General features: G+C 39.4%; 3 protein-coding genes across 6 annotated transcripts; 2 read left to right on the top strand and 1 right to left on the bottom strand.

Annotated features, from left to right (window-relative positions):
* The first annotated feature begins 996 nt into the window (after window positions 1-996).
* On the top strand, window positions 997-6,192 carry alg5 (ALG5 dolichyl-phosphate beta-glucosyltransferase). The gene is made up of 10 exons (XM_020650121.3): window positions 997-1,344; window positions 2,462-2,630; window positions 3,086-3,132; window positions 3,349-3,417; window positions 3,546-3,638; window positions 3,740-3,853; window positions 3,979-4,038; window positions 4,118-4,269; window positions 5,053-5,138; window positions 5,539-6,192. The coding sequence occupies exons 1-10, from the start codon at window positions 1,282-1,284 to the stop codon at window positions 5,652-5,654; spliced, it is 969 nt and encodes a 322-aa protein (XP_020505777.1). The 5' UTR covers window positions 997-1,281; the 3' UTR covers window positions 5,655-6,192.
* Window positions 6,193-8,808: 2,616 nt separating this feature from the next.
* smad9 (SMAD family member 9) lies at window positions 8,809-17,876 on the top strand. 4 transcript variants are annotated; one of them, XM_029280451.2, is made up of 9 exons: window positions 8,809-9,302; window positions 10,003-10,065; window positions 10,936-11,447; window positions 12,413-12,628; window positions 12,864-13,121; window positions 13,484-13,594; window positions 14,633-14,854; window positions 16,388-16,644; window positions 17,302-17,876. In XM_029280451.2, the coding sequence occupies exons 3-9, from the start codon at window positions 11,252-11,254 to the stop codon at window positions 17,443-17,445; spliced, it is 1,404 nt and encodes a 467-aa protein (XP_029136284.1). In that variant the 5' UTR covers window positions 8,809-9,302; window positions 10,003-10,065; window positions 10,936-11,251; the 3' UTR covers window positions 17,446-17,876. The 4 variants fall into 4 exon arrangements, with proteins under 4 accessions (XP_029136284.1, XP_020505809.1, XP_020505810.1 ...); XM_020650153.3 differs by lacking the exon at window positions 10,003-10,065; XM_020650154.3 differs by lacking the exon at window positions 10,003-10,065 and having other exon boundaries at window positions 10,895-11,447.
* A 63-nt stretch (window positions 17,877-17,939) lies between these two features.
* Window positions 17,940-21,132, bottom strand: rfxap (regulatory factor X-associated protein). The gene is made up of 3 exons (XM_020650157.3): window positions 20,415-21,132; window positions 19,207-19,317; window positions 17,940-19,074 (listed from the first exon to the last, which is right to left on the bottom strand). The coding sequence occupies exons 1-3, from the start codon at window positions 20,844-20,846 to the stop codon at window positions 18,967-18,969; spliced, it is 651 nt and encodes a 216-aa protein (XP_020505813.1). The 5' UTR covers window positions 20,847-21,132; the 3' UTR covers window positions 17,940-18,966.
* Window positions 21,133-26,950: the final 5,818 nt, after the last annotated feature.

The raw sequence follows: 26,950 nt of genomic DNA, 5'->3' as shown, positions 1-26,950 counted from the left end.
ATTACTATTTTATGAGGATTATTATTTGAGTTTGTTTTTTAACTTCATATTTTGTTGTTTTCCTGCAGACTAAACATACCAGCGTTTATTACAGACATATTCACGACAGCTTCCTGAACTGAGAGAAGTCAATTAAAACCTTATTCAAATGAAACACTGATTTTGATTAAGTACCGTACAGCTTTAAAGATTTATTTTACTTTATTTTCAAATAGTATTTCATTTGAGGGTTTATGACTTTAAACTTAGTTGTTAAAAAATAAATTAATGTATTGATCACTTTATTATAGTGTCATTATACTTCCTACAAAGCATTAAAAATAATAATAATAATAATAATAATAATAATAGTGTTTTATGGAACAGAAGTGAAATAGGATAGGATAATACTTTATTGATCCCCAGAGGGGAAATTCGGGCGTTACAGCAGCACAGACAAGAAAGCTCAAAATACACATTAAACAGAATAGATAAGATAAATAAAAATAATAACATTTAAATAAAAATAAAAATAAAAATAAAAACGGGGTATATACAGTACAAAATGAATGATGAAGTTAACTGGGGGGAATTGAGAATTAAGACAGTATTTGCAGAGAATGACAAGATAAAGTGACAAGTGATTAAAGTGACTTGGTATGATAAATAGCAGCAAGTCATGCAAACAGCAGAGAAGAAGAGAGGCAGTGTTGTACCACAGTAATGCAGAGATAGAGATAGAAATAGATCTGTTTGTGCTACAAGGAAGTTTCAAAGAAGTTTTTTTTTACACTTGAAATCCTGATTTATTTATTTTTTAATGTAAAATTGTATTGCACATTTAGGCTTTAAATGCCTCCATTACACGAAGGAGACTCATCTATCAACCTATCAACAGACCTTCAAAGTTTCCAGTTATCAACATTGTCCACTAGGGGGCAGTGTCTGTGTCACTGAGGCCTCACAGCGCTGCTCGGTGTCCTCTTGCCTCAAACTGATGATGTGTCTACAAACATCACTTCACTTCCGCGTCGCCGTTGTGTTCAGCTGTGATTGGAAGTGGAGTTCACTCAGCTTTTTCCCCCCAACCTGAGTTATGGAAATACACTCTTTCTTATCGAGTTGATTCAACTTGTAAATCTCATATGAGCGTGTATCTTCTTGTATTTTCTGGAAAAGTCTGGAGTGTCGACACGAAGCAAAGCAGGAAAAAAGAAAGCTAGCATTTTAGCTTGCCCTTTTTTTTTTTTTTTTTTTGGGACAGGTGATCTGTGTCAGTGGCTGCAGGGTTACCTGTGGGAGATGGATTTTCTCTGTGAAATAGTTCAAGCCCTGGTCGCACTGGCAGCTCTATGTTTAATAGTGGTAAGTAGTTTAAATGTTGTGTTAACATAGATCTATTGCAGCCTGTTTTAGCAAAGGGGTTAACACTTGTAACGCAAATAAAAGCTGTCAAAATCTATTGAGTAACAACAACATTATCATTTAGAAACAGCTAAAGTGTGTGTTGCAGCGTGGAGTTTCTTCTACCTGTGTGTTTTGTTTTTTTTGCCATGCAAGGAGTTCCCAAGCAATGTATTACTGTAAAGACAAGATGTTAACTTTTAAGAGTTTCTTATTATCCATGGTTGATGAGTAACAGGTTTATACGTTTTTGTGTCCGGTTTGAGCCATAGAAATAACAGTGAATGTTCCTCTGCAACATTTTTTTTTTTTTAACTTAGTTTTTATTCATTTTTCTCATCAACAACAGTACAATATGAAAAATATATTTTATATAGTTACATTCGGATATTAAGCCAGCAGAAATAGATTACAAAAGGAAAGATACAAATCAAAATGTCCACTCCAAAGAATATACATATACACAATAATACACATAAACAAACAAGTACATACTTAAAATGTTCATAAAAGTAGAGGAGAAATTAAAATCATAAATAAAAGTTGTAATCATATAAGAAATAAATTCTAATCCACTCAAAGAAATCACGTGTCAAAGTGGAAGTGCGAAGTCAAACCCTTAGGGAAAAATGGTGCGTGGTCTTGGTCTGCGCCCCCAATTTAAACATCACTCTCTATTGCATTAGTAAAGCCAGTACAGGTCTCCGTCTTGTTGTGAAAGTTTATTTTTGGAGTCTCAATTGGTATGTGATTTGTTCCATTCGGTAAATGTCCCAAACTTTCTGGATCCATACATTGTAAGTGGGAGGTTCTGGTTTCAACCAGCGTATGGTGATGCACTTCAGGGCCGCTGTGAGTAAGATATTAAACAAGTACTTTTTGGCCCTGCCATTAAAGCTTTTTTGAAGATCTGACGTGCAGAAATAAACGACAAATTCTAACTAAAACTAAAATTCACACAGCTTTCGTCTTCTTCCTCTTAATAAGATAATTATCTGTGTGTTAAGAAACTCAAGAAAAAGTACCTTACAGCAAGAACAATAACAAGAGCACCACGCTCTCATTTCTGTCTTTTTAGGTGCTCGTAATCGCTCACGTCACTGCGAAGATGGTGAACCTGACACGCCACGAGAAAGAGAAGCATTTTCTTACAGCCACTGGAGAGAAGGAGCTTTTCCCAAGCTTACACGATCCCCACTCCAGAGAGCTCTCTGTGGTGATACCGGCCTACAACGAGGAGCTCCGAAGTGAGTGGATGAGGGAACACACACACACACACACACACACACACACACACACACACACACACACACACACACACACACACACACACACACACACACACACACACACACACACACACACACACAAATTTAAGAAAAAAAGAAAAGGTAGACATTATATTTGAAGCCAGATGAAATTAAGCAATTTAATTTCATTACACTGCACAGTAAAAAAAATATATAGGATAGGCTTCATTACAAATGTGTGTTTGAAGGCCTAGTAGATTATGTTTGATGCGTAAGAGTCCTCAACCAGATACTTAAAAAGTTAACTCTGTGTTTTTCATCAACAAATGAAAATAATTCAATTAGCATACAAGTTGGTGCTTTCAACCCCCATAATCCTTTTCTCTGAGTCTTAATTTTACGCGGTCCCTGTGAATGTTACAGGTTTGATATGCGTTTGACTGTCATTGCAGTGCCTGTGATGCTCGAGGAAACTATGGAGTACTTGGAAAACAGACAGGTAAGTGCTTAAACTCTGTCAGTATCAGATGAAATTGTAATCCAAAAAATGATCTGCAAAGTGAAGCAGCTTTGTCATCCTCTGAAAGGTGATGCTTCTCTCAGCAAAGTTATTTTGGCTCGATAAGTTATACTCAAAAAGGGCCAGTAGGTGGCAGCATTCCATTGTTGTTGAACAAGTTCCTCTTGGTTTCCCCCCCCCCCCCCCCCCATACAGAAAGAGCAGCCCTCTTTTACCTATGAGGTCATTGTGGTTGATGATGGCAGCAAAGACAAAACCACAGAGGTGATCTTTTAACATCTTTTATTTTTGTGCAGTAGTATGTTACCAAAGGTTTTTAAATTGTGCTCTGCGTTGCTTTTGGTCGAGTTTCAAAGTCATGCCGATATCGAGCTGTTGTGGTTTTCTGCCAGGTTGCTATGCGGTACACCAGAGAGTACGGCGCAGACAAAGTGCGAGTCCTGACGCTGGTGAAGAATAGAGGGAAAGGAGGAGCTGTGAGGATGGTGAGACCGAAGACGTCAAATTACAGTAGGTCTGAATGCGGCACTAAAGCATCAACAGTTTGGAATTGACCCCTGTCTGTGTGTTTCTGTCTCTCTTAAAGGGAACTCTGAGCTCCAGAGGGAAACTCATTCTGATGGCAGATGCTGACGGAGCCACAAAATTTTCTGACCTGGACAAAGTGGAGGCTGGACTTCATGACCTCGACCCTAAACCAGTGCGAACACATTCCATGTTTTCGATACTTTTTCACAAACTTATATTACATGAAGGCTGCATGTGTAGTGTAATCTTTAAACACGTTTAAAACACATCTTTAACCATGCATTCTTGTCCATTTAGGAGAATATGGCAATTTCCTGTGGTTCCAGAGCTCACCTGGAGCAAGACTCTGTAGCTCAGGTACTTCGTCTGTTGTAGACTTGTCTCTTTGTCGTTCTAACCATTAAATAACACTGTTCACTGTTGTTGTGTTTTGCAGAGATCTACGTTTCGCACATTCCTGATGTATGGATTTCACTTCCTGGTGTGGTTCTTTTGTGTGAGAGGGGTCAAGGACACACAGTGTGGGTTTAAGCTTTTCACACGTGAGGCTGCCCTCAAGACCTTCTCCTCGCTCCACGTAGAGCGATGGTAAGTCGTCGCACTCCATCCTATATTCACTGAAGCCATCATGTGCCTGATGTTAAGAGTAATAACAAGGCATAAAACATTTTAATACTATCGAAAAAGTGACGGTTTTGGAGTGGAGAGACCAGTTAAAACAACCAGTTTCTAGAATTATAACCTGCAACCTGACCCAGCTGTGTTCAATAGAGAGGCCTACCGGTAATTCAACTTCAAGTTAGGTTCAAGCATGACAAAAAGTGAAGATGTCCATCAAGCCCATCCACACAGCCCAAAGAAGAAGCCTGTGTGGATATATCATGGGTGGATAGGGGCTTTACATTTTTCTGATGAAGGTTGTTGTTACGAACAACCTTCATCAGAGAAATTTTGGGAGGAAAAAAAAAATGTCTGCAAATTTACTTTTTGACAACAAAAAGAAGCTTAACTTCTTGAACGTAGCTGCTGTAGAAACCATGATTGCCTTGCCTAAAAATGTGACTTCTGTGTGATTTTTTTTTTTGATTTTTTTTTTTTTTTTTTTTTTGGAATTTCTGTCGGGAACATCATAATTAAAAAAAAAAAAAGGTCAGCAAACACTTCTGCATCAGATATTTGATAATAGATTTTAGTTTGACTGTTTTCAATATTTGGTGCCATCGACAGGTTTAGATCATTACCAAATATGTCCTGATGTTCCGCACCCAGCCACAGTGACCAGCAGCAGTGTGATTTAGTAGCCGCAATAAAACGTGAATGTTAATGCAACTTTTGAACATCTGCTGTGCACATGTATCCCTCTTGTCACAGGGCTTTTGATGTGGAGCTTTTGTATATCGCCCAGTGTTGTAAAATCCCCATAGCAGAGGTGGCCGTCAACTGGACTGAAATAGAAGGTAGGTTTCTGTAGAATATGTGGATGTATGTCGTCCTACTATGCAGCCGATCAGCGGGGGCCATAAATATATTTATTTGATGTTTTTGCAAGTTTTGGCTCAGGGTGATTGTACCGATTGCTAATTGAGTTTTGAGTTGTTTATTAGGCTTTATGTTTGTTGATTTTATTCTCTGTTTTGTTTGACTGATTCATTTGTTCATTTGTGTCTTGAATTTATTTCTGTTTCCATCAAATTTGCCAGACATCCTTTAAACTACCTAACTACTTGTTATGATCATACTGATTCCTGCTAGAGTTATTACTTGGCCCTGTCAGTGTAAATGAACTGTATATTTTTCATTATATTTCCGATAAACGCTTGACTTGAGAATAAACCGTCTGTGCGTCTGCTCTGCCAGGGTCCAAACTAATCCCGTTTTGGAGCTGGTTGCAGATGGGAATAGACCTGATCTTCATTCGCCTGCGTTACATCACAGGAGCCTGGAAGCTGCAGTCGCCTCAAAAGACAGACTAGCCAATCAGACAAGCCCAGGTGTCATAGAGGCAGCCTATGATCAATCACATCATCATACAATCCTTTGTATGAGGTGGGATTAACGGCTGTGTCCGTCATTTCCTGTAATCAAGAGGAAAGTTCAGTACTTCACTTTTTTTTTTTTTTTCTTCAGACGTTTTTCTATTCAGACGTCATCAGATGTGAAGGAATGACACAGTTGTGAGCTCTTGGATGTCCTGCCTTTTTTTTTTTTTATTATTATCGGGTTCTGGCTTGTGATGGCCGTTGTTACAAGCACATTTCTGTTGTCACGGTAACAGAATGTCTCTATGACTGATCTGTGTACTAAGTTACTCAACCTTTATTTTGTGGCCAATCAGCTGTGAGTGAGAAAGACTTGTATTGAAAAGTGAAGGATCTGAGAATCAGTGTGTAATGGTTGACTGGTACAATGAATGTTATATTAGATTTAAAAAAGGGAGGGATTGTATATTTGAGGAGGTATGGGGTAATGGGCAGGATGACTTGAACCAAAATAAAAACAATACATACATCATTTATGATTTCAATACGGTTCATTTACTAACCGAAACTAGTCAATCGACCGTAAGTCCATCTGCAATTATTTTGATCACTGATTCTTTGAGTTGTCTTTTGATGATTGCAGGTACCCAAATATCTCAGTTTGTCTTCTTTTGTTCCTGTATTTTACATATTTGGTAAGTATTTGGATACTAGGTTAGTCAGGGAAAAAAAAAACATTAAATGTTACATTAACCATGAGCTCTCTGATATAGTATTTACCTACAGATTTCAGATGTTTTAAGAACAAAAAATGAAGTAATCTAGAAAAAGTAAGACATGTTAGAGAGAAAATATTAATAAGCAGTCACAGATATTCTTACATTATAAAAAGAACAAATAGAAGTTATAAGTGTCTAGCCTCTCTGAGCCTTCAATGGAGGATGTTGCTGGAAAGCCATGCAGCGAACTTCATGTATTTCCACCTTGATCTAGGAAGAGCCAAACATATATTTTAATCCCTGCACCAGAGCTCTTCAACTGTGCAGAAGGAGTAGCTTGCAATGTTACTTGGTTGTAAAAAAAAAAAAAAAACAGACTAAACCGGTTTATTTATGATGGAACCCAAATTTTCAATAGGGTTCAGCATAAGTGAAACGATTTTTACACTTTTATGCAAACCTAAATCTGTTAATGTAGTGTTTCTTACAGTGCTGGTTATGATAATGCTAAACACAACATGCACACTGTTCACACAAAATGCACATTTTGTGCGCTCATCCTATCTGTCACATATTAGACTTCTGTAGAATTTGACTCCACTTCATTTTCTTAAAAGCTACTACAGTTGAAATCTCTAGAGATGAAGTGTAATTATGAAAATGGGCTGCATAATGATTTTTTTAGTATTTCCTCCACAGATGAAAATGGGAATACCCTGGATTACTTTATATGATTTCCAAATTATTCAACCCAGACACCCTCTTGTAAATTATCTGTACAGCTTTTATTTTTATTTTTTTTATAGTGATCTGACTAAATGAAGTTCTTTTTACTGCTGCTTTCTTATTCAAGCCTGAGGTCTGGGGCTCTGATGCGGATGTCTCGGAGCCCCGGGGAGCGCATCCTGTTTGTGCTCTGCCTGTCTATCTTTCTGTCTGTGGCCAGACAAGACACAGACGATTTATCACAGTCGCTCTTTTTTCATTTCCTGTCCCAGAAGTCAGATCTGAAGTCAAATTGACAACTAGGTTATGTTCTTAGGCTAATTGACCTGAGTTCTGCCATTCAGTGTGGAGTTTCAATTTCAATTTATGCCGAAGTAGAATTGCATGACATGACCCCAAACAATAATTTGAAGCACATCTAAAGCGATCAAGTGGCGGTTTTCCTCTCGTGTTGATTTCTAAAGCTTGAACTAACAGTTGCTTCCCTCGTGTCATCCTCCTCGCGGCTTCCCTGTGGGTCCCGGGGCCAGGTTTACGACGCCCCTCGATCTACTAGACCCCCCCCCCCCAGACCTATTTAGAATCGCATCAACAGTATCCTGGTGGGGCATTTTGATGATGCACCTGGCAGTGAAAATGAAGAGAAAAAACAACAACATTTTGACACTGTCCACGGAGTAGTTTCACTGTTGGGAGTATTGTTACGTTCCGCTGCAGTAAACTGAAAATGTCAAACTTGTAGACTCAGTGTCGCCAGCCGGGTTTGCGTCATTAACTGGACCAGTCAAGGCACTGCCGATGAGAGATCGTGTCCATCCGCAATGGAAAAAAAAAACTCCCTCTGTATCGCCCCCAACAATGAATGACGAAACAAACTCAGGATATAAAGAAAGATGTACCGTTCGGGTTTAATATGAGGTGGATAGTCTCTTCTTCATGTTTGGGATACAGGTGCATTGCGCGCGTAAAAACTGGAATAATGGCCGTTTTTTTACAATCTTTCCTAAACAAACATAAAATACTGACTGTAAAACTTTGTTTAACTAGGCTCGTAGCACTTTATCTACTGTATACACGACTGGCAACAAGATACAACACACGTAAGCATTAAATTAATACTTTTTTTTAAAATAATAATTAATAGTCTCCAAAAGAACCACATCACAGACATGTCACTTCTTAAATGATACAGGTGTTAAAATAAAATGCAGAACGCTTTAAGACACTGAAGTTTGTGTCCTGTGTGGATACAAGTCAATCATTTGAAAAAAAAAAAAAAAGAAACAGGTGTGATTGCTTTTCTACCGGTCTCTGTCAGTTACAGCCAGCTTTCCCTGTCTGACTGGCAAGACTAAGCACAGCTCAGGTGGGAGCAGGGTGGGACGCACAGACACGCACGCCTGCCTCTGCGGGGCCTGACTGTGAAATCTTTGAAATCCTGCTGAAGTTCCAGGAGAGGGAGGCGGAGGGATCTCACATGCAGGCGCTGCGGTTCCAGCCAGGCTGACGCCGCCGAGGCTGTGTGGCGCTCGGCTGGAGGAGCGGAGGCTCCGGGGCTCTTCAAACCTGCGTAAAGTCCTCCACATAACGCTACGATAATACAGGAAGCACTTTTTTTTTTACCTTCACAATAAGAGCTGTAACAATCAATGTAGGGCTATGAGATCCGTGCAGTGGAATTATTTGGCCATTTTTGTTCACATTGAGCTATTGCTATATCATCACACTGCACATTGACTGTAGAGCTTCCCCTTAAGTGCTTGTTAAGGGGAAATATCTTCATATACTAAGCTCGATAACGTTTGTTTAGGCAAACAATGAGACATTGTCATCCAGTAAGGCGTACACATTAGCTTGTCATTGCAGGAAACTTTAAACTGTGGCGTAATGAATGGCTTGAGCATCCCTACTTCAGGTGGGAGGATTATCCCTTTGGCTGCATCTTGCGAAGCATATTTGTAAACAACGCTTTTATTTTGAAGCTCGGAACTGGATGCATTATTCATTAGGCTGGCTTGACACCTCAACGCCAATACACGCTCGCAGACACATCACACACACACACACACACACACACACACACACACACACACACACACACACACAGACACACACCTTGGCTTGAACCTCTACTCACTGGCTGCGAAGCATCGACACGCACGAGGCTGTCTGCGATGCACTTGTTATCACAACAGAGGTAAGAAATGTAACCATGATATTCCTCCAGAAAATGATTTAGAACTTTTTTTTGTTGTTGATGATTTGTTGCTTGGTTATATATTCAAGGAAGGTTTTGTTTCGTTCTCGCAATTTTTTTTTTTTTTAACTCAAAATGCGCTTTTGGGCAACTTTTTGAAGATTTGTTCTGTTATTGTCATATTAACATGTGTGTTTAGACTGTAATCATAACATAGTTACCTGAAAGATCAATGCCTTATCAATAAATATATCTCAGACTAAGCTTACTATTAAAAAAAAAAAAAAAAACTTGAGAAAATTATAAATACAGTACTAGGTTGTAATAAATGTCCCTACTTACTTGTTTTACCCGTGTTTACTTGGATTTTTTGTGGAATTATGACAATAATGAATTTACAAGTCAAACTTCTGATCGCAGGTTTTATAGCCTACACGGTTTGTGTTTGCATGTAAGGACACAGCAGGTTTTGTATCAGCGCAATGATTCCTAGTTGTATGCATAGTAGAAGGAAGCTGGCGTGTTTACTTTTTTGGGGCAGGGGTGTCCTGGTGATAAAGCATTAGGTAATTAGCCTATCTGAGCCTGCAGACTGAGTGACGCCAGGCTCCATAGTAAAGCAGCAGCGGTGGACTGATGCCGCATTGAGCTCGTACGCTTTTGCTGTCATTGTAAACCCCAGCTGTCTGTTTGTGTGCAGGGAACCAGGGTTGGTCACATAGAACAGAATGTAGGCATGCTGATTCATACTCCATTTTTACCGGTGAGCAATCTTTTTGAAAAGTACCTGATTTAATGTTTATTTGTTGTGTAGCCTATTGTAGAATGAAATGAGAATGGACATCTTTTTTTTTTTTTTTTTTTGAACATAAATGGGCCGAACATCATTTAAAGCCCTACCACAGAAGTTTAAAAAAGGAGATCATGTAAAAACATAAACAGAAGAAATCTACTGTGTGCAAACTTGACTGTATGACATTTTGCGAAAACTTAATCAGTAAGATGCTGCTGCTGAAATAATGAGAAATGTACAGTAAGTGGTTGCCGGATTATAGTTGGGCTGTATAGTGAAGCTTATTTCTTAACATTATACCACGTTGTTTTAAGATGAGCAGAATGAAACAACTGCATAAAAAGGGAGAGCTCTCTCTCTCCCTCTGTCTGCATCCCTCCCTCCCCCTCCTTCTCCTCCTCCTGTCCTGTGATGTGTTCTGGCCAGACAGAATGGCTCCTGGGCGTCAGTGGCATGATCATAGAAACAGAGGCCAAAGAGGACATTCCTCATTGTTGGTGAATCTAGAAATGAGCCTGGCCATCTTGCCCTGCTCATTCTGAACACTTTTAGTACTTGCTTCATTTTCTTGACAGAAAATACTAACCTTGTTTTTGGAAGTATCAAGATCAGTCTGACCTATTATCCATGTGGAAATCCATCCCTTTGCCCAAATTGTTAAATATGAGTTGTTTATGTGGTGTTCAGTCTTTCATTTCACTCCAGACAGCACCTTGTTGACACAGCCTGAATTCCCTTAAGAATTAAATCCTTTGGTTTTTCCTTCTGAAATTCTGAACTCTCTTTCTTTCTGTTTCAGCCAAATTAGCAGCTAATACCATCTCTCTCTGCTCTTGCCAGATGATTGAAACTTGACCTGGATCTGACTGTGCGAGGAACAACCTTCCCTGCTGTACACTTTGAATACAGAGCTACCGGATCCCATCCGAGCCAACACAAAAGGGAGAGTTCAACTCTTCATCCAGCCCTGCTTGGAAGTAACGCAACAACAACAAAAAACAACTCTATTTACAAAGACTTGTTGCGCTGCTTCTTTTATCGTCTACCTCTGCCCTGGCTTCTCATTATTTGCCTCCTCACTCCTGTCCTCCTGGGAACTTTTATCCCTTTAACATCACCCATCAGCTCATCTCGCCACCCATTTATCCATCTCATAATGAACTCGTCTGCCTCCATTACGTCCCTCTTCTCCTTCACCAGCCCGGCCGTGAAGCGTCTGCTTGGCTGGAAACAGGGAGATGAGGAGGAGAAGTGGGCAGAAAAGGCTGTGGACTCTCTAGTAAAGAAACTAAAGAAGAAGAAAGGGGCGATGGAGGAGCTGGAGAGAGCACTCAGCTGCCCTGGACAGCCTAGTGAGTATGACAGTGTTAAAGTAAAGTAGGTATATAGTCTAGTTTTTTTTTTTAACTCAAGCCAAAAGTGGGCTTGCATCCACACATTTATCTACTCTGTTTTCCTGTGAAAACGGGAAATTTCCAGTCATTTTCTTGTGATCTCTCACTTACTCATCAAGTATCCCCAGAGTTGCGGTAGCAAAAAAAACAAACATAGAAATAGGCTAGACTCATTGGGCAATGGCATTATGGCATGTCTGGTTTATGACAGTGACCAGCTTCTTTGGGTTCTTTTTCTAGATTGACAAAAAATGATCCTGTGATCACCAGAAAACAATTTATTTTATCTCGACATTATGAGATACATTTATATATTGTTACAGGAAAACCAGCCTTGTTATCCCGAGATAACAAAAAAAAGAAAGAATAAGAAAACTACAACAACAAAAAATGGAGTAAATACAATGTGCTGTTCCTTAAGCTATTTGCTTAGTTTACTGTGTTGGTGGTCACAGGACAAAACTGACTCTTTAAATGTAATGAAAATAGCGGACCTGCTCAAAAGTTTTGCTCTAGGTTTGGGATGGAGTCCATGGTTGGAGATACCAGGGGAGGGGAGGGTATTTTTTTTCCACTAGAATGCCACTGTGACATCACAAGGAGAGCAAATTTGAAACGGAGCATTTTTCTCTGTGTTGTAAGACTTATGCAGACCACAAACAAAGGACTGGATGGGCTTATTTCACATTTTGTGGGTCGACAGACACTCAGGTTATCCAAATATATGTTCAAATCACTGTAACAGTGGATTTTTCATAATATGTACCCTTTAAGGGGATTTTCTTTTGGACTTCTGTTTTAAAAGTGCACAAGATATAGTAAGTGTATTTTAAAAACTGTAGAAAAGACAATACAAAATCCTTATCTGTGTCAGATCAAACTTTTGTATGACAACCTCTGCTGTTTGCTTTTTGCGTTTTCAGGCAAGTGCGTGACAATTCCCCGCTCTCTGGACGGCAGGCTTCAGGTGTCACACAGGAAGGGTCTGCCTCACGTCATCTACTGCAGGGTGTGGCGCTGGCCCGACCTGCAGTCCCACCACGAGCTGAAGGCCCTGGAGTGCTGCGAGTTCCCCTTCGGCTCTAAGCAGAAGGACATCTGTGTCAACCCGTACCACTACAGACGCGTGGAGACCCCAGGTACAAACTTAATCAGGGAACATCTTCTGAATCTGATGTAAGAAAAAAATGAGGTTATTGCTGGATTTTAATATCATAACAGCAAAGCTTTTGTGGGCTGCAGATCATGTGATCTAATAGTGTTCCCAAGCCGAAAGGATTTGCAGTAATATGATCTTTTATAACCGTATCTGGCTCGGGCTCTCTCTTACTTTGTCCACCTTTTTCTCTTCCCTTTTTTCTTTTCTGCTCCCAGTGCTGCCACCCGTTCTGGTCCCCCGCCACAGCGAGTTCAACCCTCAGCACAGTCTACTGGCAAAGTTCAGGAACGCCTCCCTGCACAGCGAGCCCCTGATGCCCCAAAACGCCACCTATCCAGACTCCTTCCCTCCGCTGCCCTGCCCCTCCTTCTCCTCCTCTCCTTCCTCCTCCCTCACCCAGTCTCCCACCACGCAGAGTTACCCCAACTCCCCCAACAGCTCTGCGGAGCCCAGCAGTCCCTACCACATCACAGGTAAGGATTTCATTGTCATCTATGTATCTCAAATTGAACAAACTAATTTGAGTATAATTAAGCAGCCATCGCTGAGAAGAACATCGTGTTATATTTAGGTTTGTAGTGAACATGTTTTCATCTGTACACCAGCCAACAGTCCAAAGACACTTCAGGGAAAAATATGGAATTAAAAAGGTGCTCAATATAATCGTCCAACACATCACTGATCTGAATAAACTGAGGCCCTTTAACTGAAACACATCAAATTGGCATTTTTACACCGGCTGCTGCAGAATCTAATTTATACACGATAGCATAGTCTCTCAGTGTTACTTTCCACATTTGTACTCTTACTGTGATTTGTAAATTTCCTTTTCCAGCTGAGACGCCCCCTCCTCCGTACAGCATGATGGAGACGAGCCCTAAAGAGGATGTGAAGTCCAGCAACTCCACAGAGACCCTCAAACTCACGTTCTCCGCCCCGCACAGAGGTAAAGTTAACACAAGAAGACAGAAATTGCCGATTCAAATTTGACCAAAACAGTCCACTGACAGCATTTTCTCCCTCTGGCACTGAAAGTTGCTAGATTACAAAAGTTGAATTGTGGCACTTCCACTTTTCTTGGTCGTGACCGTTAAGTCTGCTCTTCATGTCTAGTATTTGCCAATTTTACAAAGAAAATGTAAAACATTTAGTAAGAAATGTGTCCTGGCATTAGCAGCAGAATGGGATATTGCACCCTAAAAAAAAAGTCTGGGTGCATGAGGTAAATGAGGAAAAGACTGCAAGAGTATGACTGACTGGTCTAAGAGTGGTGAAAGTCCTTCACTTCTTTTTTATGGTCAGTGAAGGAAAGATGTCATCGACTAGCACAACGTGTTCCAAAAGCTGAACTAATTTAACTAAGAACGCCGTGAGCCCTGTGATCAAAACACAGCCGTCACTGAGGAAGTTTCTGCACTTATGATGCTGAGTGCTGTAAGTGCTGAAGTGCATTGGTTTTTTAAATGGAAAAACATCACTGCAAAACAAATGGATAAAAAAATATGTCAGCTTAGTTAGCTCAGTTTGCTGTAACTCCAGCTAACTCCTATCACTCATAAAACAACTCTTTTTCAGTGTCATTTCTTTGAAATATAAATATACACAGGCATGGACAGACAATAAAACATTTGAGTAAATAAAAATGTGCAGAACGGATAATGTTGAAGAAGGTGGAGTGGGATAACAACAGACACAAAATAAATGACACCTACCTTTTTCCACAGAGGAACTGTATCGTAAAATTGTTTTTTAAGTACCACAGAGGAAGAAAAAAAAAAGCAGTGACTCTGAGCCAAAATATAAACCATAACCAGGTACATTTAGTTTCATTATGACAACAAGTTTGCATAAAGAGATAAATGTGCATATGACTGTTACAGGAGTAGTAGTCTACTGTATATACAATGAGATGACCAATGTGACATCTTGTGTCTTTGTGATGAGAAATCTTTTGAGCAAATTCTGTTTTTGTGTACCTGTTTAGATTTACGGCCGGTATGTTACGAGGAACCCGAGTACTGGTGTTCCATAGCGTACTATGAACTCAACAACCGGGTGGGGGAGACTTTCCATGCGTCATCCCGCAGCCTCTTAGTGGACGGCTTCACAGACCCGTCCAACAACAAGAACCGCTTCTGCCTCGGCCTGCTGTCCAACGTGAACCGCAACTCCACCATCGAGCACACACGCAGGCACATAGGCAAAGGTAGGTGGACTCATAATTATTTCATGTTTTTTGATATGCACTGTACTCTTTATGCATTGAGAGTAAGTAAGGTTTAGATAAGGTAAGCAAGGTTTAAGGTTTAAGTAAGGTTAAGGTTTCTCTAAAACACAGAACTGGTCATATGATGCTGAGTGTAAGCTTGGGTCTTTTTAAACAAACAAATCACTTCAGGCTCCTTGCACAGCTGATCGCTGACCAAAAATTTGTTTCTCGTGATGAAAAAAAAGTGAAGAACCCAGCCTTTGTTGTTGAGATATCAAGCATCTCCTGGATAGACGGTGCACTGTTAGAATGTGTACGTTTTGGAAGGGTAGTTCAACAAAAGGGAAAGAATTAAGAGCCACTACCGTTACTATTCAGACACCTGTGTCTTATGAGCATAGAGGCCCCTGTGTTTGTCCTCTGTCAGAAAAATATGTTTTTAAGGTTGTATTCAAAGCAGACATTGAGTATGTTTTTTCGATTAGAGGGCAGAGTTGGCACTCTACTCTCTTGACATGTTGATGTGATCTGAGTTTTCAAAACTTGTTTCACATCTTTTACTCGTGTTATTTAGAAAAAAAATACTGGAAAAAGAAGAAGTGCCTAAATAAAACGTTTACTGAAATGAGGGTAAAATACATGTTCTGAAATGTAGGCCTACTAACTGAACACACCTACTACTAAAAGTATCCCAAAGCTAACGGAACCTTGTGTCATAGTGAAACTATGAAACACTGAAATCCTTTAACTTGACACAAAACTTTGCTATATTAAAGAAATATACTGAAAATAACGAACATTAACTTTGGTGACAGACATCACATTCATTAACTGCCTCTCCTCCACAGTCACGTTTCCCTCGTCTCTTGTCTGTTTTCTTTGAAATCATTATGGTCATGTTTCTTCTGTCATTTATGATGTAAACTGATGGATACAATCAGGTTTTTTTCTAATCCATTGATGTTCAAATCAGTCTTGGCAGTTTGCTATGATGCTAAATCAAAGTAACTGATAATTTCACTGTAATGTCATAAAGTTAAGAGCCTGTTTTGAAAAGTAGAGAGTAAGGATATTTGCTTTTAAACATATAATGGGAAAAAAGGAAAATAAAGAAGAATAAAGAAATACTCCAGAAAAATAAATATTCATAATATGGAAATGTAAAAAATCTCTACTTAAGTAGTGTATGATTTTATATCATCATACTTCCCAACTGTGGTTATGATTTTTAAAGTCATCATCATCATCTTTATTGGGGCGTTTTGATGTTCTTGTGTTTCAAATAAATGGGCCAGACATGGCCATGGAACAGGCCGGGGGGGGGGGGGGGGGGGTCGTCTGTCTCTGTGTAGTTCTTTGTGCACTCAAAACAAACAAGATAAAAACTCAATGTTAAGAGTTGTGTTGGGAGTGAATTTGCAAGCCACAATAAGTAGTTACTTTTGGAAAAACCAAAAAATTCAAGTTGTCATTCACTTGTTCCTGACCTCTTTAAGACCATTTGATTTCCTCCTCCTCCCTCCCTCTCAGGTTTACACCTGTACTATGTCGGCGGTGAGGTGTACGCTGAGTGCTTGAGCGACAGCAGTATCTTCGTCCAGAGTCGTAACTGTAACTTCCAGCACGGCTTCCACGCCACCACAGTGTGCAAGATCCCCAGCGGCTGCAGCCTCAAGATCTTCAACAACCAGCTGTTTGCTCAGCTCCTCGCCCAGTCTGTTAACCACGGCTTTGAGGTCGTGTATGAGCTCACCAAGATGTGTACCATCCGCATGAGCTTTGTGAAGGTACGGAGTATTTTGTGCACCCAAAAACGAAAAGATGTAGCAACAAAGATGCAGTTTGGTAATCATCCTCTGGCTCGTATTTCTTCTCGATAGATCAAAGATTGTCACTGAAACTTGTTGTTGTTAAAGCTTGATGCCCTGCTAAGCATGTCCTGTCCGATACTTTACATATGAAGGATTACACTGCTCACTTAGCATTTATTGGCGTCACAATGCAGCCATTTCCTCCACCGTCATGGGAAGATCAAATTCTGTTAATGTGCTTTCCAGGTTTCAAGTCGTATTTATGTAGGGAATCTTACAATTGTTATTATTCAACCATTCTTGCTGTGATAAACTGCTGGGACATTTGGCAATATTTCTGCTAAAACATATTCAATAACCCTTTTGCTACAATCAATCAACAGCTAATATTAGCATGCAACCAATTCCAAGCTTACATTACAGTTACTTTAGTAAGAAAGTGTTTCCTATTTTATCATGTAGCTCTATCGATCACTTAAATTAGCATTCAGCCACATCCTAGCAAACAGTAATATACGTTAGGAAGTGGCTAATAAGTAGCTAAAATTATAATCCAGATGTACACTCTTTACTGCCATTAGAGGAGAATGGCCACTTAGTGAATACAGATGTTTTTTGATGTCCTCTCCCCAGGGCTGGGGTGCTGAATACCACCGTCAAGACGTCACCAGCACCCCCTGCTGGATTGAGGTGCATCTGCATGGACCTCTGCAGTGGCTGGACAAGGTCCTCACACAGATGGGCTCCCCACACAACCCAATTTCTTCAGTGTCATAACATGAACTGTGTTTCCTGGTGCTTCACACAGGTGGCCATGTGGTCTGTATGTTTTGCCACATCCATTTTTTTCTGACCTATGGTCCCCTTCTTTGACCCCTTCAAATATATTTAAAAAAAATGTTATCAACTCCTTTTGAAACGTGATAGACTGAATGTTATTTAGCTAATTTAAAGCAAGTGTAGTGAAATGATTGTGTTCTTTATTTTGCTCCAGATAGACTATGATAAACTGTTTCTCATTTCTGTTATGATTCTGCACATTTTCTGCACTCCTTGATATGAAACATTGAGATTTATTTGTAGGTACTCAAAGACTTGTGTTACCTTGTGTTGTGTTATTATGATATAATGTATTGTATGTACATGTGTTGACTTACTGTACAAGTTGCTTTTTACTTGTTTTATTAAAGTTGTTTTGTCTTCTGGAATCTTCACCTTCACATTTGAGAAGACAAGCACCAGGTTGAATTTAAAAAAAACAGTCAGAGAGGTTTTTCAATATTAGCATAATTCATTTACTCTCATTTTCACAGCAAGGAATATTCACTTCAACTTAGAGACACACAAACAACATACAGTACATAACTTTTCCCTGACACTTTTAAAACATAAACAGTTAGTATGACCTTTTATTCATTCCACCAAACACATAAGCCCCGTTTCCACCGCCAACTCAACCCTTAAGGTGTAAGCCGGATGGAGATAGCCGTACGTAATAGTGACAGTAAACAAAGGGCTACAATGGAGGGCGTCCATTAGAGGTCAGCATCTCCAAGGTCACCCAGGGGAGCAGTGGAAAGTCCTGACATTTAATCAAACACAAAAAAAAACAGCCTTGAAATGACTCTCAAAATCGAAGAGAGTAATTTATGTTTGTCCTTTTTTTACCGCTGTCACACAGAAAGTGATGATTCTTTCAACCAATCAATAGACGGCAGTGTGTCTAGCTCCACCCTACAGGGTCGGAGCGGTACTGAACCGAACCCCTTGTTGGAAATGGGGCTATATTGTTACTTTTTCACATTATGTTTGTGCAACAGTCGATAAACTGAAAGTTTGTGATAAAAACATGTCCTGAAAGCCAGACTTGGCTAAGGAGAGAGGCTACAGACAGCCACTAAAACAATTGTCATATGTAGCAAAAGTTCAAGAGAAGTCAGACAGGAAACACAGTGAAGATTAATAATTTGTTCAGCGAGATCAGCCTTAAAAAGTGTTCTCGAAGCAGTTCTAAAACGCAAAGAAAACAACAGCATGAACGGGTGTCAATGCAGTAAAATTCTAAAAAGATATATGTTAAAATAAAAGGGCTGGCTGGATTAAAGCAAAGGTTTTCCTAACCAGCACCAGACATGGTTTGAATACATGTCTGCTACTTCAAAACTTCCTGTTGATGAAGTTACATCGGTTCTACTGGTTCAGTCCACAAGTCTCTCTCTGTCTACACTATTGAATTATGCTCTGATGTTCTTCTGGGTTCCATGATTGTTATAAAAAAGTTACATTGACGTTTGGGCGTCAGCAGCCCTGGAACTGCTGCTGTGTTGATTGACTGCGGCCCTGTGAGGCCAGGAGCAGCTGCTGCTGCTGCAGGAAGCTGATCACCTCCGGACTCCTGAGCAGAGACTGAAAGGAAAATATTCAGAAGCATTTACACAAGAAAGACACCTGTTAATATATCAAAGCATTTAAAACAATACCACGTTGGTATACCATGGTACCATTTGAATTTTGAATTGTCTTTCTTTCATTACTTACCAGTCTTTTCTGGTTGAGAACCTGCTCTATCAAGGAGGGTCTGGCTGGTCTGTCTCCCATGGAACCAAGACGCTGTTTGTTCACTGACACAGGCCGTTCCTCTGAGTTTTCCTGGAGAGCATAAAGACATACACAACATATCAAATGTCAGTTTGATTATATATAAACTAAACCAAAGTTGGTCCAATGATGTCATAAAAAACAAATAAAAAAAGGCTGCAGAGCCTGTATGAGCTGTAGGGACTCTGAAGGGCTAAATAGAACAGAAACACAAGAACTCGAAGTCTACATGTTTTTTAAATGAATGCATCACTGCGTGAAAATGTTCCTGATGAACATAAAAAGAGGACACATAACTAAATCGTAATTTCAAAGTGGTGAGGAAAACCTTCAAATTGTGCATAAATATTGATCGAATTGAGGGAAAGACATTTCTGGTGCTAAAATGTTCTGGGTGAGACCTCCAGACCTCCTACAAAGATGTTTTTCAAATAGACTAAACTTGTCAGTGCAGTTTTTGTGCATTTAAAAAAACATGATACAGGGAAATAAGTTTGGTTGAACTGGTCAGTAACTTACAAATTTGTCTAAAGATCAGTATGAAAGAAATCTTGATTTTTGCCCCAAAAAAATTGTGATATGATATTTTTCCCACATCACCCTCCTCTACACAACATATCAAATGTCAGTGTTCTGTTTATGTAAAGGTTAGGTCAAGTCTAAAAGGGAAACCTACAAATTATAGTCCCTGTTAACGCTTCTCGGCTGTGGATCAGTTGGTAGAGTTGTCACCTCTCAACCGGAAGGTCAAGGGTTCAATCCCCAGCTGGCAAAATGTCCGATGTGTCCTTGGGCAAGACACTTAACCCTGAATTGCTCCTGCTGCTTCAGTGGTGGTGTATGAATGGGATTAGTTACTTCTGATGGATGATACTACAAAGTGATCACTACCATCAGTGTGTGAATGGGTATGACCTGCGGTGTAAAAACGCTTCGAGTAGTCGAAAGACTAGAAAAGCTCAAGTCCATTCTCTGTTAGCTGAGTTTACACCTCTCAAAACTCATTTCTTCTCAAAGTAGTAAACCCTACATGAACACATATTTACTGAAGGGGTTTGTGTTACATTTGTCCACTTCATGTTGACTTCAAATGAATGACCGTAGGTTTAAAAAAAAAAAAAAAATCACATAAACAAGCTTGGTCTTACATCAAGTTTGCCACTGGACATGGCCTGGTCACTCTTCTTCTTCTTGTACTTGTCTTTGTACATTTTGTTGCGGTGTTTCTTGCACATCCACGGCTTCCTCTGCTTGGCCACCTGTGTCGTGGTCTCCGTGCATCCCTCATAGGTGCACTGTTTGGGGGCGTTGTCGCCTTCCGACGTATCCTCGTCGTTCAGCTCCTCCGGGCTCGCCGCGCCGTCTCTGGGGTCTGAGGTGTCCAGGACGTCGCTCTCCTCGTCCGGGTCGTCCATGTCGTAGGAGGAGGCGTTGTTGTTGTTGTCCGGTTCCAGTGGCGTGTTCACATTTCGGCTGTCCACTACTCCGCTCTTATTCACGTAATACCTCTGTCCATCTTTAGTCAGCAGCAGGGTCGCATCTCTGTCTTTCGATGATGCTGAATTGTCATCTTCGCTCATGATTGCGGTAAACAAAACAAAAGAGCACACACCGGAGGCAGCAGCGCTACTTAGCTCAGCTCACGTTGGCAAAAAAGCAGCTTCACGTTGACACCTATAAACTATGATTAAAAAGGCGTTTTACCTGCTTTGAGAGGCTGGTGTGTCATCGATAGAACATGGCCTGCTACAGATTTGTGTTTTAAAATTTGCAGCGGTGATATTTCCAGGGATAAAAGGCGGTCACTGTGCGTGTAGCATTTCAATAACAGGGTAGGGGGGTTCTTCTTCGGTGCTTTTGGTTTCATCATGTGGTAGAACGTCCCCTAGTGGTCAGAGTAAGACATACATGCGGATCATAACATGCTTTTCATTATGAAAACATAGAAGACAAGTATGGCAAAAAGGTTAATGTAGTGGCTATATGTCCAAAAAACAAAATCTAGATAAACTAATATCAAAAATAATCAAATGACCATTGATGCACCATGGGGATGTAATGTACGCAGGCAAAAGAAATCCAATGTCCATGCAAGAGCTGCGGTATTTTGCTGATTTATTTGAAGAAAAAAAAACAAAAGAACAAAGAAAATCGTGGCTCCCGCTGCCTCTCTTGCTCTGGTAAAAAAAACAATGGGCCCACCCAGGTGCATGCCTCTACCTGCCTCTTACTTAAATAATCTCCCATGCCCACAGTAAGATTAAGATTTACTTTATTGATCCCTGCAAGGGGAAATTTCAGTTTTTACACTCTGTAAGTCATGACACATGCGGAAACAGGATCCGATGGACATGCACTAATGGAGAGATGTCAGAGTGACGGAGTGGCCTACAGCGGGCGCTCTTGAGCTGATGGTGGGGAGGGGGTTTGGTGCCTTGCTCAAGGGCACCTTGGCAGTGCTCAGGAGGTGATCTGGCACCTCTCCAGCTACCAGACCAACTTCCATATTTGGTCCGCATCAGGACTTGAGCCGGCGACCCTCCAGCTCCCAACCCAAGTCCCTACAGACTGAGCTACCACCGCCCACAGTATTACCCAAATACCTAACAAAAATACTAATACAAAACTAAATTTATTAAACAAATAACTGGCAAAAAAGAAAACATTACCTAAAATCTTTTCTAAATCAAGAAAACGTGTAGAATAATTAAAAAAACAACACCACCCAAATATTAGTAAACTAAATACAAAACTAATTCTAACCACAATTAAATAGCTCCAACAGTTGATTTCCTTTACTGAGTTACTCTTAATGAGCCACTACCAAGAATAAAGTTGCGTAGATAAATATTAATTTACATTCAATGTCATATTTTCACAAGAAGTAAAAGTAAACTAATTTAGTGATTTAAAGTAACGTAGGTTATTTAAATATGAATAAATAAATGTAATTATGGTAGTTTAATGTGCTTTAAGAAAATTGTCTGATTTAATTTGTTATGCATTTGAAACTGAAATCCAAGAATTTAAGATTAATGTAATTACTCATATTGTCTGATTACTAATCAACTTGAGTTCTACCTTTATCTGATTACTATTGTAAAGCACCTCTGACTCCAATCTCGATAATTATAGGCCAGTATCCAAATTGTCTTGTCTTGCAAAAATTATGGAATCCTTAATAAATGACCAGTTAAAAGATTTTCTTTCAGAACGAAAATCCTGAGTCCATATCAGTCAGGTTTTAGAACAGGGCACAGTACTGTTACTGCCATAACAAAGGTTGTTAATGACATTATCTCTGCTTTAGATAAAAGACAGCATTGCATGGCACTCTTTGTTGATTGAACTAAGGCATTTGATTGTGTGAATCATTCCCTGCTCCTGCAAAGGCTGTGTAATATTGGTTTCAGTGAAAATGCATGTAATTGGTCCAGGAGTTATCTCTCTGATAGACAACAGTCTGTAAAACTAAGAAGCTACTGTTCCGACCTTTTATCAGTAACAAAAGGTGTTCCACAAGGTTCAATTTTAGGCCCGGTTTTATTTACTGTATACATAAACAAACTGTGATGCCCATCTATATGCTGATGACACAGTTCTATATTGTGCGGCTAACTCTGTACATCTTGCAGCCGCAGCAGTCTTCTAATGTTCAGGATACCCTAAATGACCTGCAATTAGTCCTCAATGCTGACAAAACTAAATGTATGCTTTTCTCGAGAGCTACAGAAATGAACAAAAACGATATCATGATAGTTGCCAGAAATGGGCTAATGATTGAGAGAGTCACAGAATATAAATATCTGGGCATGTGGATTGATGAACGACTGACATTTAACTTCTACATTAATAATCTTAAAGGAAGACCCAGGCAAAAAATTGGTTATTTCTACAGGAATAAAATAGTTTTTCCAATGTTCTGTAGGAAGAGGGTTGTGGAGTCTCTTTTTATTACAGTCTTGGACTATGGCGATGTCATCTATAGGCATGCACCTGCCACAACGCTTAAATGTCTCTGTCTACCACTCTGTATTAAGATTTATTACAGGTGACCCCTATGATACACATCATTGTATCTTGTACAACAAGGTTGGATGGTCATCTCTAACAGAAATACATGATATGCACTGGCATCTTTTTATTTATAAAGCTCTCACAGAAAAATGACCCTCATACCTGTCAGAACTTATCCATCTTTCGACTGGGCATTACCAGACACGTTCCTCAAGACGTTTACTGTTGAATGTTCCTCGAGTCAGATTGGAACTGGGATAATCTGCTTTTTCTTATTCTGCACCAGACTCTTGGAACAACATACAGCATCTTCTTGAGGGAAATTAACTTTTACCTTTTGGGCATTTTAGAAACATGATTTTAAGCCTCCCAACCTCTGTTTGTAACTGTTTTACATAAGTGTGTTTATTTATTGCAGTTTTGTACTCGCTTAATTATCTTAGTACATTTTAGCCTTTTTTAGACTGATTTTAGCAGTCTTGTATTATCTGTCCCCTGTTTTTCTTTTTGATTTAATGTCTGTTTTCTAATTCTTTCTGTAATGACTCGATGTCATTGTAAATGAGGGTTGCCCCTCAATGATCTTTCGAGTATAAATAAAGGTTGAATTGAATATAAAGGAGGAAAAAAGAAAACGGGTAAATTGAGTGATGTAGTCAGGTCACATGGAGTTTTCACCCAAGCACAGAAGCGCAATATAGGGTCTTTGGTGGATTTTTAACAGATATCTTTATGCTCTTTCTTCAAAAGACAATCAATTGCCAAGCATCTAAATGATCCATTATATTTTACTGGTTCCTGCATCCTTAATTTTCCTTTCTGTTGTCATTTATTAAAGGAAGTCTGTTTTTTATTACTGACTTGGGGGAAAAGAGCAATTTAAAGACACCACTATTCCCCATGTATCACAGTCTTTGCAATGGCCTGGGTCAAGTTTACACAGAAAGAGGTAAGACCTTACACTGATGCTATTGCAAAGAACAATAACAAGAAATAAAACTGCCCTGATCTGAGAATATGGCTGATATAATCTAATAATCTGATATAATATTTACTTTGTAACAGAAAGAACACTGCATGTAATGCCACATGCAATTTCTCAGCAATATTATGCTGATGTAACTTTATGTGGTGAAGCCAATATATATTTACAGACAAAAGGTTGCATTTTAAATTCAACATCTCTATTCCACATTCATGTTGGATTCATATCAATTAACCCTCCACACCATTGCCACTCAGCAGATAATTATTGACAAGAGCAACAAAAAACGTTGGAAGGATGATGCACATTGATGTGATTCATGTGATATTTTTACTGAGAAATTACAGTCAGATACATCTGTATGCAACAAAAGCAGGGGTTTCTGGTTCATGAATGTTGACCCAAATAATTTGTGTACTGAATGTCAGCAAAGTGCTCTAGTTTTGCAGCACAAGGACTGCAGAGCCACTGAATAGAACAGACTTAAGTTTGAATTTACTTCTTTTTTTTTAACATCAAGCACTTGAAAAGACACAGACAATTTTGCAATGTATTTTAATTATTACTATAAGTACTGATAGACCATTGTTGAACAGAGGTACAGGTATTGATATTGCAACGGACTAAAATACTGTGATGCAGCTATGAGAGCACTTTGGTAAAACCCATGTGCCCATGTGCTGGAGCAAGAGTGGATTTCAATCGAACAACAAATTCATACTGATCCGGTCAATATGGTGGCACATAACTGTTTTTGTGTGGTGATGAGCATTGTACAGAAAGTCACAGACAAGTGACGACTGCAGGGAGATCATCTGTTAAAAAAAAAAAAAAAAACTTCAATCAATCCTTGGGTGTCTCTTTTTTTATTCACATCAGTAACTTGAATTCTTTATTGGTTGCTTTTTCAAAGGTAGTAGAATTGTTTCCAGTGTCCAACAAGAAGCAAATATGGCGTTGTTTGTAGATTCTTTCTGTCCAGGTCTTAATAGTCTTGTTCAACTACATTATTTCATATCAACTTGATGATCTCCTCTAGATTTTTTTTTTCTTGCTGAATGACTGAAACACATGTTTGACTTTTTCCACTGTTCTATTAGACTAAGTACTAGTAAAGAAATATACTGTATTGTGGACTATCAAAATAAATAAAGTTATGTTATTTACATAACATATAAACAACACTTCATCACAAAACTGTTTTTTTTTTAATAAGAATTGGCTACTGTAAGTTTGTCATGCTTTCATCTGAATAAATGAAGCCATGAATGAGGTTGTACAGAGCTGAAATCAATATTCTTCCACCCTTCAAACTTCACTGTTTTTCCAAGAGTGCTGCTGGTTCTCTGACATCGATGCTTTCCGTCTCTTGGACCTGTTCAACTGCACCTAGACTGCAGTACTTTGTGCAAAAAGGCAGCCCTCGTACACTGTGAATTGTGTACATTTACCACCAAAAATATCGCAACAACTACACCTTTCATCACTTCTGGAATATGTGCAGGACATATGCTTTTAGTGTTGGAAAAATGTAAACAAGGCTTACAATGTGTAAATCAGCATCAAAAATTCAAGATTGATATAGTTTAAGAATGACAGTGGAAATGTGTGCATTGAGAAAAAAAAATGTTTCAAATGTTGAGTTTGCTACACAAGCACCCAAATGCTGCTATATTTTTTTTGTGTGTGAAAATGTCATGAGTGATGAAGCAGTCAACAAAATTACAAGGAGGAATCAAATGCACCATTGTCATCTTAATAGCATTTGTGTAAAATGTAAACTGTAATACTGCAATCCAACATTACAGGAAAGGCAACGCCAATACTGTGAGGAGCACAGATTTATAGCACAAGTGCTGACTTTGTTCGGACACTATTTTTTTTAAACACATTTGTAAGAAAAACTCATTTCGCCTCAAGTCTACAGTAGCCTACTACAAAAGTTCTGAGCACTACTTCTACACAGTTTCACTTTCTTTCCTTCCCACCAAGCTCTAAGGACAAGTCAACAAAAAGTCCTTCTTTAAAAAGGGATATAGATATATAAAAAAAATGCAGTGAATAAAGAATGAATAAATAAGGTTCAATAAAACATGAACATTGGTCCATATTCTCATATTGCCTTGTAGAGCTGCTCCACCGTAAGGAAGTTGTCCAGCTCGGATCATCACTGAAAGGGGAACAATACTGTTCCCCTTTCTTGCTCCTTGAGCGTGGTAACATGTGCTCAGATGAGAGAACGTTAAAAAGAAATAAATGAAAAGTATTCCATCTCATTCTGTCTTTTCTCTCTTCTTCTTGATCTCTGTTTCTTGCTGGCTCTTTAGTCTTTCTCCCCAAATCTCTACCCCACTTTGTCCTCCTCTTGTCCTTTGGTCGGTCTCTCCTCTAAGTTTTGAAAGACAGATATAGGGGAGCTTGTAGTTCAAGCATTTTTTTGTAGTTTTTCCCTCAATAGTTTTTCCCACATTCCTCAAGGATTTTATCTTAGAGACAGTGGAGAAGCTGATATCTCCTCTTCCTCCTCCTCCATATAGAGGGAGAAGCTGGATGAGGATTTTTCCCTCCTTCTCTCACCTTCTCCTCCCCCTCCTCCCTTCCTTCCGCCTCCTCTCTAGAAGGGTGAGTTGGGGGAGCAGGCGTTACTGGCAGAGCTGATGGAGATGTCATCCGAGTCAGAAG

This window comes from Labrus bergylta, chromosome 14 (assembly GCF_963930695.1).
Source record: "Labrus bergylta chromosome 14, fLabBer1.1, whole genome shotgun sequence".
NCBI classification, from domain to species: domain Eukaryota; kingdom Metazoa; phylum Chordata; class Actinopteri; order Labriformes; family Labridae; genus Labrus; species Labrus bergylta.
The sequence above is the reverse complement of the archived record's forward strand: the minus strand, read 5'-3'. Positions and strand labels throughout refer to the sequence as shown.